Below are 19,830 nucleotides of genomic sequence, written 5' to 3'. Positions count from 1 at the left end.
TACCCTGTTTCAGCATGACAATAATCAATATTGGTTTGTCTTCATCTGTCAGAAGATGTTGCATTCCTTAAGCAGCCAAAAAGCATTTTATGGAGCATCCTGACATTTCTTTTGCTGTGCTCAAAGCAAAGGTCTCCAGGCTTCACTTGCAGCAAGGGTTGTGTCCTCCCTTCCAGACCCGCTTCTGACAAGGAGCCGGCAGGGTGGCCCAGGCAAAAGTGATTTAAACGTCAGCATTGCCAGTGCTCAATGCTGCTCGGCTCCTGCTGCTCCAGTCCCTGCACCTTCCCTACCTGCAGCTGCCCTGAGAACTTGGAGTGACTCTGAGCAGGGTCCTTTAGCTCTGCACCTCCTCGCTGGCCTGAGCTGACATCAGCCACAGGAAAAAGAACTACACAAAAATCCTCATTACAGGGATTTAGTTACAAAGGTTTTCCCCCTGAAGTTGTTCAGGCTTGAGAAGGAAGATATAAGCTTTTTAGGCCACATGCTAGAAACCTGATTTTTCTCAGTTTTTTCTCTCTTTTTACTATCCCTCCAGGTGTATCTTTATACTGCAGTGAGCATACATCTGACTTACACCAGGGAGGGGGAGGAAAACATCAGGTTTCATGGCTGCGTGTGCAATGCCCAGGGTAATGTAAGGCAATAGATTAATAGCAGTAGCCAGGATTTTTGAAGAGGAGCTCTAGGGATTTACAGCATAAGTCAGTGAGATGCTGGCACTCAGCTGCTTAGAGAGGGGTTCAGAGAATTTCTTATGCCAGTAAAATGAACAAAGGTACCGTGTCCTCAACTTGATTCAGTATTTCAGCAGAGCAGGCCACAGATCTTTGAAGTCAGCGTGGGTTTCAGAGTTGATGTGGGTTTTTTGCATGGTTGCCCTTCTAGTTTGTTTTTTATTTTTTCCCCCCCCACTGGATAATCCACTTTCTTCCAGGCAGAGAAGTAACATCTCCAATTTCTGATTGTAGCCATCACCTGCGGCCACCCTGGCAACCCTGCCAATGGCTTGACCCAAGGGAGTCAGTTCAATCTGAACGATGTGGCCAAGTTTGTGTGCAACACTGGGTACCGCCTGGAAGGGGCATCGCAGTCCCAGTGCCTGGCCAACGGGCAGTGGAGCAGCAGCCTGCCCGCCTGCCGCGGTAAGTCGTCTGCTGCCACCCCCTAGGCTGCTCGGGCTTCATCCTCTGTGCACCTCCCTTGTTACTCTAGGTTCCTGAAATCCAGCCTGACACTGGCATAAATTCATCTGTAAAACATCCTCGCTCCTCAGGAATGTGCGAGTGATGCTTGAACTCCGAGGGCCGGTTTAAATGTAACAAACCTGATTTTCCCCTGGGCTTCACTTAAGGCTCTTAATGGACCCTGCCCAGCCTCTACATCCTCCAAGACATTGAATTATTTGCTATAAGTGGGGAATACAAAAGAAAATGTCAAGCCAGACCCTTAGTAGACGTCCTCCTGGTAACCCTAGTCCAGTTTACTCAAAGCAAACACTTTGGTCTTTGCTGCAGAGCCCTTTTCCTTACAGGCTGCCCTACTTCCACTGGTATTAGTACTCAAGTTCACTTACCAAATTCCCTCCCCTCCCTGCACTCCCTTCATCTGTGTTCCATTAATCCAGTATCTCTCTCGATACTGTTGCTGTGTTGGTCAAGAAATCAGCCCTTCCCAGTTGGCTGATGCAAGCCCTGATTTGGGACCAGAGAGGAAGGCTCTGCTGCTGAGCTTCCTGTGGCAGGGCAGGAGCCTGCAGGATTGCCTCTCCTCTCTTCTTACTTTTAATAAAGACTTTTGCTATCTCTGCCCCCGAAGAATCTTAAATAAATAAATAAATAAATAAACTGTGGAATATGTGATTTGCAGTTTCTTCCCCTTTTCCTGCTCATTTTTGAAGAATCCTTTGTTCTTTGTTACACCCTTTGTTTTTCTTTTTTTTTGTTGTTTGTTTGCAGTTATAAACTGTACTGACCCTGGGCACCTGGAAAACAGCATCCGTCAAGTGCAGCCAAGCGGTCCTCACAGATTCAGCTTTGGAACAACTGTGTCATATCAGTGCAGCCATGGATATTACTTACTGGGTACCCATGTACTGACCTGTCAGGGGGATGGCACTTGGGACCGTGCCCTCCCACAGTGTCTTTGTAAGTTCTCCAGAATAATACCTGCTTGGTCAGGGCATGAAGTTCTACTCCACAAACCCACCACGGGTTTTCCTCCCGTGTAGTTCTCTTGTTGCTTAAGCTGAATGGTTATGTCAAAAGTTTGGATCCAAAGCCCTTTGTAATCCATGGGAACCTTTCCATATGTTTCACTGGGCTCTGGATCCTGCCCAAAGAAGGAAAATAAGTGATCAGAGGAGAGAAATCATATTAGACAAGGATCATTTTCCTCTGCAGGGGAAGGCAGCTTCCTCTGAGTTTTACTGGTTCTGTGGGGCTCCAGCAGAAATAGTGCAGGTAGAGAAGAGAAGCCTGGCTTCTGCACCGCAGGCTTTCACAGGAAGCAGCATCAATTAGCCTGACCAAGGACAGAGCATATTTAGCAGCAGCCAGGCATGTCTGAGTTTCCATACACCCACTTGTCCCCGTGGCTTCGGAGGAGGGAAAGGATGGTGTGGTGGTGAAATACACACAGCCTTTATTCTGCTGCAAAGCAGGTGGTAAAGAGGATTTGCTTCTTGACTCGTTCTATTTTTTTTCTCCCTTCCTTAGAGTATCCTTGCCCTTTCTGACATTGTGGTTTGCAGAAAGAATTGGGAGGTTCAGAGCAATGATTTGGCTTAAGGGATATTTCCAATAGTATAGAAGACCTTATGTAGAAAGACACAAAATGCTCTTGCTGGTCATGTGCTGTAGTAGTAATACCTAGTTTAGGAGCTCTTCAGGCATTTTATGAAAGATGTCAGTGGTGTTGCCCTCAGCATAGCGTGCTGGCCCCATGCAGGAGGCTCTGTCATGCCCTTGGCATTAGCAGCCAGGGGCTTGGCCCAAAGAGCAGTGCAAAGATGACACCTCCAAGTCCGAGTCTTGACACAGCATCTCAGGAGTCTTTTTTTCTAGTATTTCCTTCTTGGAGACTAAAGCAATTGGGATCTCCTGTCACCTGGCATAACAAATCAGTAAAGCAGTCAGAAAATGGATCTCCTTAAGTACGAAAATCAGCTGAGCTGTTCCAAAGCCACAACTGTTTCTTTTTTATTTTTTTTTTCTTGTATTATTCTTTGACAGTCATAAAACGTAGTTTTCGGTACATTTTTCTTTGCTTTTGTTAGCAGCATGCCACCTTCCTGCGTTTACAGCACCCTGCACGGGCTGTGGGAATTGACAAGTGATAACCACGTGTTAACACAGCTGCAGGGACTCCAAGGCAGTAGTTTCCTCTAAAAGCTGGGAGCCTGATATTTTGGGCTTCTCCAGTCCACAGCTGTTCAGCTCAGTAAAAGGGATCTCCGTTCTTAAAATGATGAACATCCATTGACTTGGAGGATTTGTGGGCATTCTCAAAACTTTGGAAATTCCAGTCAGTTTCACAAATGATCCTCTGATTTGTGGGCTTAATAGTTTAAAACAAATAAGAATAATAATGTAAGAGATTCTTGCATGTCTTTGTTTTCTTTCTGTGTCAACCTTAGGCTGTGCTCAGTGCTCAAACCCATACCCCTTAAAGGTGTTTATAGCTGGGTATGTAGAATTACAAGGGACTTTCTAAAACATAAGCCAAGAAGCTTGACAGGCTTGGGCTGAGAATTGTGTCTCATACCTGTTTTTAAAGAGGAAGTGAAACAGAGCTGATCTCCTTCAAGGGGTGGGAGAGCAAGCCCGGTAAGGAAAGTACATGGGAGCAGAGCCTAATGCATCAGAAGAAACAGTCTTCCTGCTGTGTATATAAATCCTTTAAAAACCTCAATACTGCCACAGGTTTTAAGCTTAGCCGAGTCTGCTGGAGTATCTGTTATTAAATTGTTAGTTACAGTGTGAGTTTAAGTATTAGCTATCAAACCCATTTCTTTGCAAAGCGTCCTTGGTTTTAGTCACAGCTCTGCACCAATATATTTCAACGCCCACGTGCCCAAACATAAGCGTGCTCTCCTTTTTATTGAAACATACATCATGTTTTCTACCTAATGCCAGTATTTGTATTTTTAGACTCTAGCGGAGGGAGAGAACATATCCGTTACGGATGCTTTCCTTCCGAAACCAAACGATGCATGGTCTTTACACTGAGGATCCTCATCCAAACCTGTCTAGTAGTCCCTAGATCTGTTGGTATATTTGTCAACACCCTCGCTGTCTCCACTTTGATTGCCAAGCTAAAGTAAACCTATTAATTATTGTTAGCGGTGGGGGTTGGTTTTTTGTGTGTTTGTGTTTATTTTTTTTACTAGTAATGGCTGAGCGAGCAGTGCTCTGTATCCGCCAGGATAATTTCCTCAGATGTGACATAGCATCGAGTAATCGATTACAGCTCTGTGTCAACAGGACGTGGCGCTGCCGGGTGTGGATGGGGATGAGGGTGTGCATGGAGATACTCGTGTTTAAGAAGGGATGTGTCCCCAAGGAACCTGCGAAATGCCCGTCAGTGTTAGGAGTAGGCATTTATGCACAAACCCGTGGCAGTTCTTGCAGGAGCAGCGTGTGTCCCCCACAAGGACGCAGTACAAGGTCTGCTGTGCCATACCTGCACCCTGCTGTGAGCCCATCACCGGGGCTGGGCACAGCCATTTGGTGGGCTCAGGCCACTCTGGGGCAGATGTGTGGGCTCTGAGCTGCCAAGATCCCAGGTAGCAACCTCGAACATGAAGGGCTTTGCTGTGTACCTGCTCTGTCCGCCTCTGAACATGTCCCACAGGCAGTTTCCCCGTGGCTGAAGCTGTCCCGTCTCTCTCTTGCAGTGGTCTCTTGCGGGCACCCGGGCTCCCCGCCGCACGCTCAGATCTCAGGTGACAAGTACACCGTCGGCTCCGTGGTCCGGTACAGCTGCCTCGGGAAGCGGACTCTGATCGGCAACTCCACTCGTATGTGCCAGCTCGACGGGCGCTGGAGCGGCTCCCTGCCGCACTGCTCAGGTGAGCTGCACTCGGGGCAGGAGGAGATGGCACAGTCCTGTCCCTCGCAGGGTAAAGAGCACTACTGCTCTTTGCCCTGCAAGGAGGCAGCCTGACAGGCTTTGATGAGCTGGAGAAATGTGTGTGCTACGGAGATTTTGGATCGTGGAATACTGAAAATCACTGTCTCAGCTATCCAGTCTCCTGCAACTTGGATGATAAGCACTGGCAGAGAGTAAACCACGAAGCTTGCAAGAGGAGGAATAAATCACTGCAGCAAATGTTTGTGGCAGGAGGTGTGCTGCAGCCTGCTGGTTACGGTTTTCTCCATGCGGAGTCTGTACAGGGTGAACGTGTCTTAGGAAAAATCAGGTCCCTGCATCCTAACTCCAGCATCTGACCCTTCTGCATGTGCGTTCCAGTAAAAGAGCATGTGTGGCCCCTTTCCAAGGCCTGACACCTGCTGTTATGGCACCGTAGCTGTCCCAGGTCTCAGTACCTCAGCTGGGAGCAGTTTGGCCTCAGAACTCCCTCCTTGCTCCCTTGCCAGTGAGAAAGGGTCTTGCATTGCAAACATCCCAATAAGTAAAAATGTCCCTGGTGAGACAGGTCAAAGTCGTGTGGGATACAAAGAGATATGCTTGCCAAGCCTTCCTGAAATCAGGGCATTGGGATCTCAGCTGATGGCCTCCACTGGAAGGAAAGATGCTGAATAATTGGCAGGATGCTGTACAAAGCCCTCTCCGTGCCATCCTGTCACTCGTTCCTTCGGAGAGCACAGATACTGACAAAATAAGAACTTAGATGGAGCAGAGCAGTTAGGACAAGTGTTAATTTTTAATTGTACCGCTTAGATTTAGCAGCTGCACTTGACCAAATTTAACCTCTGCTTTGGAAGGGAAAAAGCAATGAGGCAGAGTCATCCTCATACTCAGAAGCCATATCTGCAGAGCAGAGTTCCTGATCTGTAGCTGCTTGGAAGGGTTTTCCGCTCTAATTCGTCCCTTTTCCCCGTGCAGTTTTCACTGTCACTTCTGTCATCTTTTTGGGTGGATTTTTGGGATGTTCAGCATTACTCTGACTAGTTCCTGCTGACATCTGTTGTGTGTGATTTTTCTGAACGACTTCGTGGAGGCAGCTTTAGACCAGTGCTGACTGTGCCTGACGGGTCCTCTCTGACCCAGGGCCCAGTGAACGCCCAGTACCTCAGAACCAGGATCTCCACCCAACAGCCTGGGGAAGGAGCCCTCTTTTACCCCAAACCCAGGTGGTGCAATTACCAAAGCAGTGAAGAATGAAGCCTTTAGTCATGTGCCTCTATTTTACTGTAACAAGAACACAAAACTCTACCCCAGAGCCTTGTTCCTCAGTGCCTCCCCAGTGCAAGTCCTTGCTGGAAGCTGGAGCAGGAGGGGCAGAGACTCATGTCTTCTCTGCCTTTTGCTCAGGGGAGGTTTTTCAAGGCCTCTTTCCCAACCCAGGGTGGAGGCTGGGAGCTCAGATTGTCTCTGTTGTGCACCAAAGATCCCTACTGTCTGATGGCAACTCCTGCGCAATGAAACGAAAGATTTTGATGTAAGTTGGTATGAAAGAAACTGTTGAGCCTGCAGCGTTCTCCCCCTTCTTTTTAAAAGCAACCGTTTTTCCCAGGTGATGAATATGTTCATTATATTTTACATTGCACGTAACACTGCAAAGGTTGTACCTGCAGCAAAGCACAGAAGGCTCGGGAACTGGGAGCTTCATTGCTAGCTGCAGGAGTGGAGTAGTCTTTCCTGGCTTGGGGGTGGATGTGTTTACACAGATCATTAGCAGAGAAAGCCAAGAACAGGCATACATGGTGTGAGCCTGCATCAGGCAGTTAAGAGGTGGGCATTTCTCCAGCCTGCTTCAGCGAACCCCCACGAGGCATCTGCTGCAGCTGCTCCCTTCCTCCTGTCCCCCTAACTTAGAGCCAGCAGCACAAAGTGTTCACAACTTGTACAAGCGGATGGTTCTCAGCTGGATCCCTATCGCCTCCGTACTCCAAACCCAACAGCTTCTTGTTCTGCAAATACAGTAGGGCTTGCTGAGGTGGCTTGGAGCATGTTGTAATTTCTGCTTGGAGGGAAACCATCCACATGACTGATGCTGGCAACCAAGCTGCTGTCTGCTGGAGCAGCTGCCACGGAAAGCAGCTGCAGCTGGTGAGGACTCCATCTTGAGATTCAGGAGCTAGGGCCGTATTTTGCAACCAGCTTAAAAACAATGTGCTCCCAAAGTCGGGGGACATTTCTTGTGGAACTTTCCCTCTCTGCTGGAAGCCAGCCAGAGAGTTAAACTGAGTCAGCCACACGATCCAAATCTCTGTGCTCGTCCTCTGAACGTGTGCTGTGCAGGGGGGAGAAGGGCCAAGCCCCAAGGCTCACTTACCCTGATGGTGTTGTGCTCTCTTCTTAACAGGAGGCAGCCAGGGCGTGTGCGGTGACCCGGGGATCCCGTCTCACGGCATTGGGCTGGGAGACAAGTTTGATGTAGACAGCATGGTCCGCTTCAGCTGCGAGCCCGGGTACACGCTCCGGGGTTCATCTGAGAGGACCTGCCAAGCCAACGGCTCCTGGAGCGGCACACAGCCCGAATGTGAAGGTACTTCTGCAACCCCACACCTCCTGTGCCACACCAGTACTGCCTCAGGGTCGGCTGCCTGTCCAGCCCAGCCCCTCGGTTTTGGTTACGAGGCCATTCAGGTTGTTGCCAACATCAGGACTGAGGTATAGAGCAGGTAGAGCCTTTGGGCACTGGTCCTCACTTTCTCGATCATCCTCCTGAGAGCGTCGCTCAGTGCAAGAATCACAGGGTGAATTTCTTGTTCTGCATCCCACGTCCAACTAGATGGTCCATTTTGGCTGCAGATCTGCAGGTCCAGTACCACTGATTAATTGTTGCTTTATCAAAGAAATGTGTCAGAATGAGTAATGTGAATAGACTCAAACCGCTGTTAAAGCTGGCACTGGCACATGCAAGAGTCATTTACATTAAGCAGAAATGCAAAATGCAAATTATAATCCAGTAAGCATATTTTGTATTTAAAAAAACCCAAACCCCTTATTTTCCTATTTGAAGGAATCAAGTGAGACCCCATAATCCAATGTAATAAACCCCCAGCCAGATTCTCTGGGCTGTGCTGCTTACTGCTACTGTTTTATAAAAGTGTTTAAAAATCAATTGGGGAAAGAACAAAAGCCAAAATGAGGCAGGATACCAAATGCAAGGAGACCTGGGCAAGTGCTTCTCTCCAGCTGATTTGAAAGCCAAAAGCTCGGAGACAGTTTGTAAATGAATTGGAAATTTATTCCAAATTGATGGAGCTCTTGATTGAAAAGACATTGAATCGTGTTATTAATACACTCAGGTCTTGTTTTTTTTTTTTTCCTTTTTTTTTCTCAGTAGAAAGGCTCTGTTCATTAATCTCAGGATAAATAACCCATCGGGTTCTAGAGGCACCAAAATAAGGATCCCTGGCAGATTTTTTCATACTTTATGAATAATAATAACATTAGGCCTATAATGTAGTCATTTAATGTTAAGTGCTGACTGGCCAATATAGGAAAGTAATTTACAGTGATGAGCAGTAAGCTATGTCTCTGTCATCTGTATGCACGGCAAGTTGCAAGCGCTACAAGGTGTTCTTATGACTGCACTTTTGAGTGTTATATTCAAGTTTATGGAACAGGTAGCTATAGGAGACGGAGGGGAGAGATTAATTTTGAGCAAATGAAAATGAGGGCTGAGTGCCCAGGCAGGTGCTTGGAAGGAGCAGGCATCTCTGCTGACGTGGAAAAGCTCCAGCGTGGCAGCGCAGCCACTCGGCACCTCTGCGGGGCATTAGCTGTGACTCAGCCACTTGTTCGCAGCTCTCAGCCACCAAATTGAGCAAAATCAAGCCTGATGGGGCTTCACAGGTCACCAGCGCTCACCTGCCCAGGGAATTCAATGCAAATTGCTCTCCAGATAAGCTGCAAAATGAGCGCAGAGGGTCTCGGTCCGTTCAGCAGGAGATGTGGGCCCACTGCAGATGAACACACAAGCGCGCAGACACCATGCAAATCCTACCGTGTAAGCAGAAGGAAGAGGAGAGGAGCTGTTATTTCCATTTCAGAGAGAGCAAGCTGCCGTAATAGGTTCAATTACAAAGCCTGTGCTTGTCTTTGAAGTCAAGGAGCTGATTGTTGGACTGGCAGTGGCTTCCTGCGTCAGGACCAGTACAGCCATATGGAGGGGATGTAAGTGTGCGAGAGTACTGGGCTTCACAAAGGATGACCTTCAAACTCACCAGCTTTCAGTCCTGCTACCTTTTACCAGCTGGAATATTTCCATAAAAACCAAAGGAACAGGGAGGCAGGAAGAAACCACAACTGACTTCTCCAAAATGTACAAATTGTTTGAAATTAAATTAATTGGAGAGGCTCCTCCTGGGACTCCTGCTCTCAGTCTGTTTTACATTGCTCCAGCTTTGTTGTCCCCAGTAAGAGCAGCTTCCCTAGCTTTCTAAAAATGGCAGATCTCGTTTAACATTAATTTCCAGCAAGTTTTTAAGATGTAAATGACATTTTAGATGTGTTTTTCCTTCTTTCTCCTTCCTGATGCCCCATTTGTGCTCACTGAGGAGCGGTGCAGGAGGGGGTTCACCAGTCGTACTCTGCTGTGTGCTCCCTCCTCCACTCAGAAGCTGAGCAGAAATTTGCTTTTATAATGTTTATTGTTTCACCAGATGAATTAAAACTGAATCCAAAATGAGATGGGGCCCTGGCTGCTCTTTGGCAGTTTCAGTAGACAGAAACGTGTTTATTTAATGTGATAATGCAGGGGGAAGGAACTGAGATTTGTCTCATCCCCATCTGACCACCGAGGACATGCGAGGTGGCAGAGCTGGAATTTGGGTTTAGGCTGCTTTTTTCTTTCTCTCTCTGCATAGTTAGGTGGAATGTGGGTTACTGGTTAAATTAAATAGCATGGAAATTACCAGCCCTGAAGCAAAGGCTGTGAGACTCCAAGGGCTCTCGGCTGTGTCTTATTCCAGCAGGAGGTTTTGCCTGATGTGTCAGACATCATTAAGGGAGTGTTTCAGCCGGCCGGTCAGGTGGCAGCAAAGCCCGAAAGAAGGAGCAACGGTTATAAAGATTAGGGCAGTGGGGGACGCGCAAAGGACACTGTATTCACATGTCACTTCGAGCACAGTCAGATGTGCACTTGTGCTCTGGGAGAAGTTATCAGCCCTCAGCTTTTCCTCGCTGCAGGTTAGAGGAGCAGGGCTCGCTGTTCCTTGCAGGAGAGTGCCCTTCTCTTGGCACTGGTGAAGGCCCTGAAAAGACAAGGCAAGACCCAAAAGAAGGCAAGGGAGCAATTCAAATAAGCTTTTCAGAAAAAAAGGGTGTGTGGACTAGTCATTGCTGAGCTCTGGAGCACCTCTGGACTTTGCAGTGTTTCTTATAGCAGAACCACTTTGTAGTGCATGGGAGAAGCTGCCCCCCAGCAGCATCCAGCTCCCAGGAAGCAGCTCGGGCTGTAAGCAGAAGTCAAGGCAGACACAAAAGTCCCCCCTGCCCCAGCATGAGCACAGAGCAAGCATCCCCAGAAGCCAAAATTTTTCTTCTGGGAGGAGGAACTCGGGGAGAGTGCGACAGCAACAGCCTCCTGCTCTTGTGCTCGCCCCAGCCAGTCGGCTTGCTTCGAAATCACACCAGTTAGCAGCTGCTGGTGTTCGATACCTGCACAGTAAGTTAGTGAGCAGCAAAGGGGGGTGAGGCAGCGCGCCACTGACTTCATGTTCTGCAGGCCAAAGGAAGCGATGAAATGTTGAAAATAGTGTACAGCTCCTAGACTAGGGCAAGTAGCTGAGTTTTCAGGAGGGTTGGGGAACACATTTTCAGGTGTTTGGTTCCTGCTGTGCCATCTTCTGTCCCACTTTCGGAGGAGCTTGGAGCCTGCCATGCTGCTTGGCCTGAAGCTATTTGGAAAGTCGTGTCTGCAGGCAGGCGTTAGAGGTGTGCATGTACTTGGTGGGGATGGAGTTATCCTGGAACTGATCCCCATTCTTTTTCCTGCCACAGGGAAGAGTTTCTGATCCCTGGCAGTGGCAGAAGTTGGGACCTCTGTGCCACCCGCTTTGCCAGGGTGCCCAGCCAGGCTCATCCCTCTGCCAGCATGCTGGGACTGACTCCGTTCCATGGCTGGTGGCTCTCTGGGGGTTGTTTCTCTGGCTGCCTTCTGGCTCCCGGCTGACTTCACAGACAAGTCTCACCACCAGCTCCAAGCATTTGTTTTTAGAGCACTCACCAGACAGCTTTTGCTGATTGTGATGCTCTGTTCTCATCTTCCTTGTGGCGCAGGGCACTCTCCTTGTCTTTGGCAGAGATACTGATGGCTTTTAGCAAGCCTTTCAGTGGTGTTTGCTAAAAAGAACTTCACAGAAATAACTACAGGAACAAAATTTACTTTTGATAAAGAAACAAACCCAGAAACCCCGAGGTGGGGAGTTCTGTAATAATCCACAAGTCCCAGAGATGTCTGAAATGTTTCCATAGCAGCACGGGGACCTTTCAGCAGTGCACGTGGTTGGTGTTGTGCGTGCACCCCATGGTGCTCCGCAGCCCAGCAGAGGTTTTTCTCGGTACGGATGCTCTGTGGGGTGGGAGCCGACTGGGAACCAGGGCTCACGGGGCTTCTGCAGGGAGATGTGTGCTGCTCGGGTCTTGGCACGGAGGGTCAGGGCTCCTGGGCTCATCTGGCGTATCTTCTGGAGCGTGGCAGAAACTGAGACTCGGGTGAGATGAGTGGCTGCCGGTACCTCCTGCGCTCCTCGCAGCAGCTGAAAGTCAAACCTTCCTTGTCATATCAGTCATTTCCAAGTTAGTGTCGTTTCCTGGAATATTTCCCTGGTAAAGAAGCAGCGACTGCAAGAAATCCCCATTGCAGCTGATTTTCAGCTTATTGTCTTGAATTTTGACTTAAAGATAATTGGGTTTGAGATTCTTCAGGAGACGTGAGTGGATATGACTATGGGACTTCCAGGGTATTTACGATTTATACTCCGTTAAAAACAGTGCAAAAACAGTTTTCTTTTGGGGTCTCATTCATTTTTCACCTCCCACTGAAGCCACAGGGAATTATTTACCCACTTACTGCTCACTTGAGTGATTGGATCCTACATATATATAATTTATGATTTTAAGTTTAAGGCTTTTCATCCTTACATTTATGGCTTCTTTTATATCTGCACCACAGAGGCTGTAGCTGATGTACACTGAGATTAACCAATTTCCATAAGTCTCCTTTTAGTCACAAAAGTAATATTTTGGGGTCATCCGTGCATGTTTGGCCGCAGGCATATGTGGAGGAGGCTGGACAGGAGAGAACAGCTGATGTATGGACCAGCAGTGAAATAGTAATTTCAAGCTTTTTTTCTGGGGTGATAGAATCTGACTTTTATCCCAGCATCTCTTGGAAATGAGACGCGGAGACACTGGCTGCATGAGAAATCCGTAACGAGAGAGCACCTCGGATGGCGTTAGTGCCATGCAGAGTTCCTGTGTGCACGGTCCAGAATGGTTATTAGTTTCCTCCTGTCAAACAGATATGCCTCCAACAAGCTCGTATGTTAACAGGCTGTCAGCAAACTTAGCGACAAGGAAGAGGGAGACTTCTCTCCTTGCCTTGGTGGCTTGTGCTCGCTGCTTTCCTGCTGTGGCCCAAAGTTGCGTTTCCCAGTGGAGAAGGGCTGGCAGTGGCGTGGTGGGTGCACGTGCTGGGGGGGGGCTCACCTCGTGTGTGCCCAGGCTGGTGCTCTTGCAGAGACCATGGCACATTGCTGGGGAGGGGAAAGAGCAAGGGATTTCCTTGACAAAGATCCAGGCAGCTTAAGCCTTTCCTTGATTCCTGTGATTTTCTTTTATGTCTTGTAATTTCAGAGTAAATGAGGGCTGGGTGCAATTATTGCAGGTGCTTATTTTGTCCTGACAGGGCTTCATGCATCACCACTCACTCCAACGCCCTTTTACTGCTGTGGTGCATTAGACAAAAAATTGGGGCGCTGACAAACCTGTAATTGCCTTCCCACAACGTTCTCCCTCCTCTGAAGGCCTACCTGGAGATAACCAGGCAGTGGCGGTGCTGCAGGGGGAGGGCAGCAGGGTCCCTCGCTGCTTTCATTCCTTTGAAGTCTGCAAAGCTGTCGGCTTCCCAAGGGGGCAGGAAGCAAAGTGGCACGCTCAGATCCAGGCTCCCGGACCGCTGGGGGACGGAGGCACCCCAGGCAGGGCACCACTGCTTGGCAAAGCTGGAGGACCAGGTGTGGACTGAGAGCTAGAAGAAGGCCTCCGCAACAAGCAGACACCAAAAAAATTTCTTCTTTCAGCCTGGCAGAGCGGCCAAGAGGCCTGGCTGTGGTTCTGAACTGCGGGATCCACCTGGCAGGAGAGAGGTGCTGGTGCTTTGGGACCGACTGCCTGCAGGGACGCCGTTTTCCCACTCCCCAGGCAGGGATGCTGCAGGACCCATTGCTCGGGGGGTACCCGGTGGTGGTGATGCTGTCAGACTGACGTGGCTGGCTGCCCACGGAATAGCCTGCGCCGTCCGATTTGATCCGGTGGCTTTGCAGCTAATCTTCCTTTTATGTCAAACAGTCAACTGCAGGATAAAAGCCTTGTTTTTTATTTGCAGGGATTGCTTTTTTCACCTGGCCGTTTTGCTTTCTAGTTATATCCTGTGGAAACCCAGGGACCCCCAGCAACGCGAAGGTTATATTTAACGACGGCTTGATCTTCTCCAGCTCCATTATCTACCAGTGCCGGGAAGGCTACTACTCCACAGGGGTGCTGAGCAGGCACTGCACTGTGAACGGGACATGGACCGGGACCACTCCAGAGTGTACAGGTGGGTGCTGGGACGGGTTCCTGCACGATGAGCTCTGAATTATGCTGGCCAGGCTCTGCGGGCAGATTGTTAGCGTGTTGAAGGCTCGCTGTGGATGCGCACACGAGTGCTCTGTGCTGAGAAATTCGGCTAAACTGCCTGCTGCCAGCACCAGTCACTCCGGCTGCAAGCTCTGTGACTGCCTAATGGAAAACTCTTGCTCTGGGTTTGTCTTTTTCCAGCTGGGTGAAGGGAGCTCTGTAATAACTTCCATGAGTAGATGTCAAGTGTTCTGGAGGGGCTCTCGGGGGCTTTCCGGAACGTGAGCGGTCCTGCCTCCGGGAGCCACCATGTGCGTGGGCAGAGCCTGCGCCCAGAGACCCTTGGTGAAGGCGCTGGGTCTCTGTGTGCCTCTCTCCTGCCTCCAGCAGAAGCACAGATGTTGGCAGATGTGGTTTTGCGTAAGAGACTGTAACTAGGCTGAGGAGCTAGCCCAGATCTGACCCAGGTTTTATTTGATGTTTAATGTGTGTTAATATTTATTCTTGCACGGCCTTAATGTGCCATTAACATCACTGCTCGCTCCACCGAGTAGAAGCAAAGTTTCCCCCACATGTTACAGCCCAGCCTGCTCCAGCTAGCTAGCAGAGCTCTCCGACTCCTCTGTGCTACAAAAGCTCCCTTCTCTGTGACTAGTGGGCTACATCCTGCTCTGAAGAGTGTTCAGGACCGCCAGGTTTCTAGTGATCGCAGCTCCAGAAGTGTGAGACGAGGGACGGTGAGCCACAAGTGCTTCTTTCTTTTCCTTTGGCAGTGATCAATTGTGGTGACCCCGGTGTCCCAGCCAACGGCATTAGGCTGGGCGGTGATTTTACCTACAATAAAACGGTGGCGTTCCAGTGCATGCCTGGCTACATGATGGAGTCAGACAGGGCATCCTCTCTAACGTGCACAAAAGACCGAACCTGGAATGGCACCAAGCCTGCCTGCAAGGGTAAGAGTAAATGTAGGAGGATATAAGTTTTATGGGCCACAAAGTTGGTGTAACCTGGGACACAAGGTATTAGGCACTAACTACTGCATAGTGCCCAGAACCCACCTAGGGGTTTCTTGGTCCTATCATTCAGTCTGTCCACTGTGTTTATAGCACTTACCCAAATTACTCAACATAGCATGAACACCTTGCTGTCTTTAGGTCTATCAGTCATCACATCATGCTTGGAGGGGAGGGAATTGCTATTATCCCTAGGGTAGAAGAAGAAAAGTGAAGCACGGAGAGCTAAGTGACTTACTCGTCACAAAAACTCAGATAAAACTTGAATGAAGCATTCTGTTTTGCGGGCACACACTCTTCCCATCATCTTGAAGTCTGAAAAATGTTTCTTCCAACTCCTTTCATTATTTCTCCATTCTGAGATTGCCTCTCTAGTTCAGAGATAGGAAAGGGAAATAATAGAACAGTTGCAGGACAGGCTGGATCTCTTCTGCCAGTGTTTTACTCCCCCACCAAGTGTAGATAAGGCTTGTAGCGGCAGCTGTATACTTCTTTTGCAATCTGGAAAATTTACCTGTCATGATTCTGATAGAAATGCAGACCACGTAGAAACTTCCAAATATACTCTAGTTCCTTCAGAGGCTGTAAAGAGCAATTCTTACACTCCTCTTTCATTCTCACCACTGAGCTAATGTTGCAGGAATAATATAGAATGTGGCCAGAGTCTCATTTGGAGGCCAGGTTGATTTGCATGAGCTTAGCATCTTTCCCAGTGCTCCCCTGAGCTGAAAAGCAAAGCACTGCAAAAATGTCATATTAAAACACCCTAGAGTGAATGAAATACAGGCTGGTTATTGATTCAGCTGCTAATCTGAGATTCAGCCAGGTTTTCCAAAATCCATGAATCTTTCAGGGAGTCTTAGATGAGTTTTCACACTAAGTCAGGCTGGATTCTTACCTTCGCTTGGAAGTGAACACGGACTCAGAAATCTGACTTCAAGATTTGGGATTTGGCTAACTCCAAACTTCAAAGTAAAATCCTAGGGTTTACAACTGCATACACAGCTGGAAAAGTTTGTACACCGCCCCTACTAGGCCAGTCCCAGGAGATGCTCTTTGAGAGCAGCATATAACTTTGATCCTACATGAATTTGCTTGTTAATGAGAATAACTACACCGAGAAGTCGAGAGAACCGATTATGCCTTTGTTTTTCATTCAGCTATCATCTGTAAATCCCCGCAAGACATCCCTAATGGCAAAGTCGTGGGCTCGGATTTCAGCTGGGGCTCCAGCGTGAGCTACGCCTGCCTGGAAGGGTACCAGCTCTCCCTGCCCGCTGTGCTCACCTGCGAGGGGAACGGGACGTGGAGCGGGGAAATTCCGCAGTGCTTCCGTGAGTACAGCATTTGCGTCTTTGTGTGTGAGCTGGGAGGCGGGCTGGGCTTAAAACCCAGGCGTTTGATGCCCTTTCTCCAACATCTCTGGTCTCCATGCAACTGATTTTAGTGTCAACTTTGTCCAGCCTGGCAATGTCACAGAGGGGCCATTTTCAGCATGCGTGAAGTTAAATATCTGGACACTTTCCCCCTTTTAATGTAGGTGTGAGGTCAGGTCTGCAATGGGTTTGAACCCCTCACATGTTCCTGTCTATGAGGCATCTTTAAAACTCCAGTTGCTTGTCTGCGTGTCTCCTTAGAGACTGAGTCTTCTGAAGCCAGGGCTCCTGAAATGTTACCAACCCTTCACAAAGGGCACTGTGGTGTTGTAGCAGAAGTTAGCAATGTTTTGTGAAGGCAGAGCTTTGGCTGGTTGGAAACCTCTGTGCTTGATAAAATAGCTAATGCAAAAAATTAGTTAAGTGTCTCATAATGATAAAGGCAGATTTGAGTTTCTTTTCTTGGCTGAATGGCTGGCAGCTGCACAATAGCCATTTTCATATTAAATCATACAAAGCCCTCACTGTGTTCCTTGCACCTTTCCCTGGATCTTGTATAATTAGTGGGCTTTCTGTGTGACATGGAACCGTACAGCAATTTGACATCGTGCAATTAGAGATGCATTTTAAAGCTAAGCATGCTGCTAGGGAAAAAAAAAAAAAAAAAGATGGGGAGAAGGTGGAAGTTAATTAACAGCAGTTGGCAAAAAAAAGAAAATTACAAGGGAAGTAGCCAGCAACGCCTCCTGCCACTAGTAATTCCCTAGTCAATCACTGAGTTTGATGGCAGTGAGTAGTAAGGTCCGGGCCATCAATAGACCCATCTTTAGCTTATTAGCATTGCCTGCTCCTGAGGAGGCTCACTGCAATCTTCTGGTCTCTGCCTGCTGCAGCTGTGTTCTGCGGTGATCCTGGGATACCCGCTCAAGGCAGGCGGGAGGACAGAGGCTTCACGTACCGCTCATTCGTCTCCTTCTCCTGCTTGGCCCCCCTGGTGCTGGTGGGATCAGCCCGGAGGTTCTGCCAGTCTGACGGGACGTGGAGCGGGACCCAGCCCAGCTGCATAGGTAAGGGGAGGCTCCTCTGTCTTGCAGCTACAAGCAGAGTTGTCGTTTTGCAGTTTTCTTTGTAGAAAAGTGTGGGGTTTTACTTTTCTTTCCCTTTCTGGGTTTGCAGAAATTAGCGTTTTGTTTCCCTGAAAATGAGAGCATTTTCCTGTTGTATAGAGATGATGCTTTTGTTTTGTTCTGACCGTACTAGGTGGTGATCAACAACCCACCTCCTTGTCTTGAAGTCTGCGGCTTAGACTCAGTGCCTGTCCCCATCCTTCCTGCCCCTGCTGGTGGTGGTGGCGGGCAGGAGGGAGGAAGGAGGGAGCTCCTCTGCACAGCTTCCAGATTAATGTTGGTGACTTGGACCGTGGGGTGTGAGGGCTGTGGGAGAGCCTGCGGAGGGAAGCAGCACACAAAGACCCCAAAATCTGGTGCTGCCCAAGGTACCCGTGGAGCTGGGGATGGTGGCGGCGCATCAGCGCAGCGCTGCGTCTGCACTCGTCCCCTGCACTGTGCTAATGCTGCCATCCCCCTGCCAACATCCAGGCTGTTGGCTTTGCAGTCCTGCACTCTGTGGTCTCCGTGCTGCTTCCAGGCTTCCTTAGGGGCCTCCAGCCCAACACATCTCTCTGTGGAAACGCACCGTATCATTATTGGTAATGTGGCTGAAATGCAACGCAGCCGCAAAGATCAGCCATGGGTTGCCGTTGAGCGTGGCTGTCCTGTTCACAGAAACTGCAGGAAAACCCAGTTCTGCCCAAACTGCGAACGTGAGAGCTCTTATGTTCTCTGCTGCGTCTAAATTATATCCAGAATGGCAGAATAGCAACTCCTGTAATGTGAAGGTGATGTATACAGAGAACAAAGTCCTACAGATTGCTTTGCCTAGCTGTAATGCTGGGATTCAGGTTGAAATCCCCACACAGTCTTCATGTGACTATTTTCTGGGGCTTCCAGAACCCTTGGAGACCTAAGGGATGTGTATAATCATAATTAGTCACAGCATTCTCCACCAGTTTAAAACTCTGGCTCCAGTCTTGAGTTCCGGGGGCTCCCGTGGTGCTGAGCTGCACAGGCTCTGTGCTGTGTGCCTTAGCTGCCTGCCAGAACAGCATCATCACCACGTTGTCTGCCCCCAGCTGGGGCAGAAACAGAGCTCAGCCTGTTCTCCACTGTTCTCAATCACCCTGGCTTGTTAACTACATGTTAAATGTATCGCAAGTTACATTTATGTAAAAATATTTGTGACCTGAATGTCAGAGTCTTCTGGTTTCCTGCTGATGTCACCAGGAGCCTCTCGCATACAGGCACTTGGGAGCACATGCCTACTGTTGTAAATTTTGGCTTTAGAGGATAGTGTCAGGTTTCTCTCTAATGCTTCATCACTTCCTTGCAATCCCTTATCAGGGATCCTGCTGTACATGTGTGGCACCCAGCCCTCCCGAGCCTTGTGTGAAACTGCAGCGTTCGAGCACAGCAAACAGCTCTCCGTGCTGCTGGTGAAATGTACCTTGAATTTGTCTCTGTAAAACGAACCATGGGAAGGGAAAGACGTGTCTACAAATCCCTGACCTGAAATGTCAGCTTCCAACACGGGCAGCCAAACCCAAAATGCTCTGTTTAGCCAGATCTCATCCAGTTTTGAGACACGTTAGATGGTCAGCGCTGCCAGACCCCCAGATGCAGCCAGGAGACCGCGGCTCTGCCCTCCATCACCCTGTGCCATCCATCACCTTCCACCTCATCCAGCCGATGGAGCTCTTTATTTATTTTAATGTGACTTATCTGGGGGCTTCTATGAAAAGTGTGTCAGTGATGAATGGCAAAATCTCAGCAAATTTGGATGATGGAAAATGGATTAGCTTGTGTGCTGCAGCCCCAGATCAGCCACATTTTGTACCCCTTGTTTTGTGACTTGCCACAGCTCTAAGGACCCAGGGAGAACACCAGGTGTGCATAATGCTTCGGTGTGAAGAGGCTGATTAGTTAGATCATAAGGAATAAAGGCATAAAAATAAATAACCAGGCTGTTAGGTACCGAAGTTGTGCTCCATTTCCCTACAGTTGCAGCAAGAAGCGACAGGCCACTTCTGCCCCCACTGTGTTGGGTTGTGGAGACTTTTCTTAGAGAGTTTATTTCTTGCCTTGCCCAATCCTGTTAATTGGAGGTTTTTGACTAAGTATAGAGAGGGGTTGGGCAGGGCAGGGAAGTGGGGGAAGAATTAAGGTCCTTCTCATAGCAATATCAAGTGCGTCGAAGAAAAAAGGCTGGGAATCCAGACCAGAATCTCATCTGAATGAGATTCCACAATGTTCCAGGTCTCTGCTAACAGAGTTATCCCCTCGCCGGGGTACTGGAGCATCCCTGCAGGTGGGCACTGCAGCGTAGCTCAGTCTTGTGATCCC

At 48.8% G+C, this 19,830-nt stretch overlaps 1 protein-coding gene across 24 annotated transcripts in view; it reads left to right on the top strand.

Moving 5' to 3' along the window:
- CSMD2 (CUB and Sushi multiple domains 2) overlaps positions 1-19,830 on the top strand; it is a 337,680-nt gene that overhangs the window by 299,169 nt on the left and 18,681 nt on the right. For all 24 annotated transcript variants that reach the window (XR_013941772.1, XM_080566779.1, XM_080566782.1 and 21 more), the window contains 8 exons: positions 975-1,148; positions 1,962-2,150; positions 4,901-5,074; positions 7,496-7,678; positions 13,787-13,963; positions 14,757-14,936; positions 16,157-16,330; positions 17,266-17,439. Coding sequence is in view for 23 of the 24 variants with exons in the window: in XM_080566779.1 (XP_080422905.1) it covers positions 975-1,148; positions 1,962-2,150; positions 4,901-5,074; positions 7,496-7,678; positions 13,787-13,963; positions 14,757-14,936; positions 16,157-16,330; positions 17,266-17,439 (1,425 nt within the window). In the remaining variant the exon portion in view is untranslated. The remainder of the gene's footprint in view (positions 1-974; positions 1,149-1,961; positions 2,151-4,900; positions 5,075-7,495; positions 7,679-13,786; positions 13,964-14,756; positions 14,937-16,156; positions 16,331-17,265; positions 17,440-19,830) is intronic.

This window comes from Anser brachyrhynchus (genome assembly GCF_964034855.1).
Source record: "Anser brachyrhynchus genome assembly, chromosome: 24".
Taxonomy (NCBI): Eukaryota; Metazoa; Chordata; class Aves; order Anseriformes; family Anatidae; genus Anser; species Anser brachyrhynchus.
The sequence above is the reverse complement of the archived record's forward strand: the minus strand, read 5'-3'. Positions and strand labels throughout refer to the sequence as shown.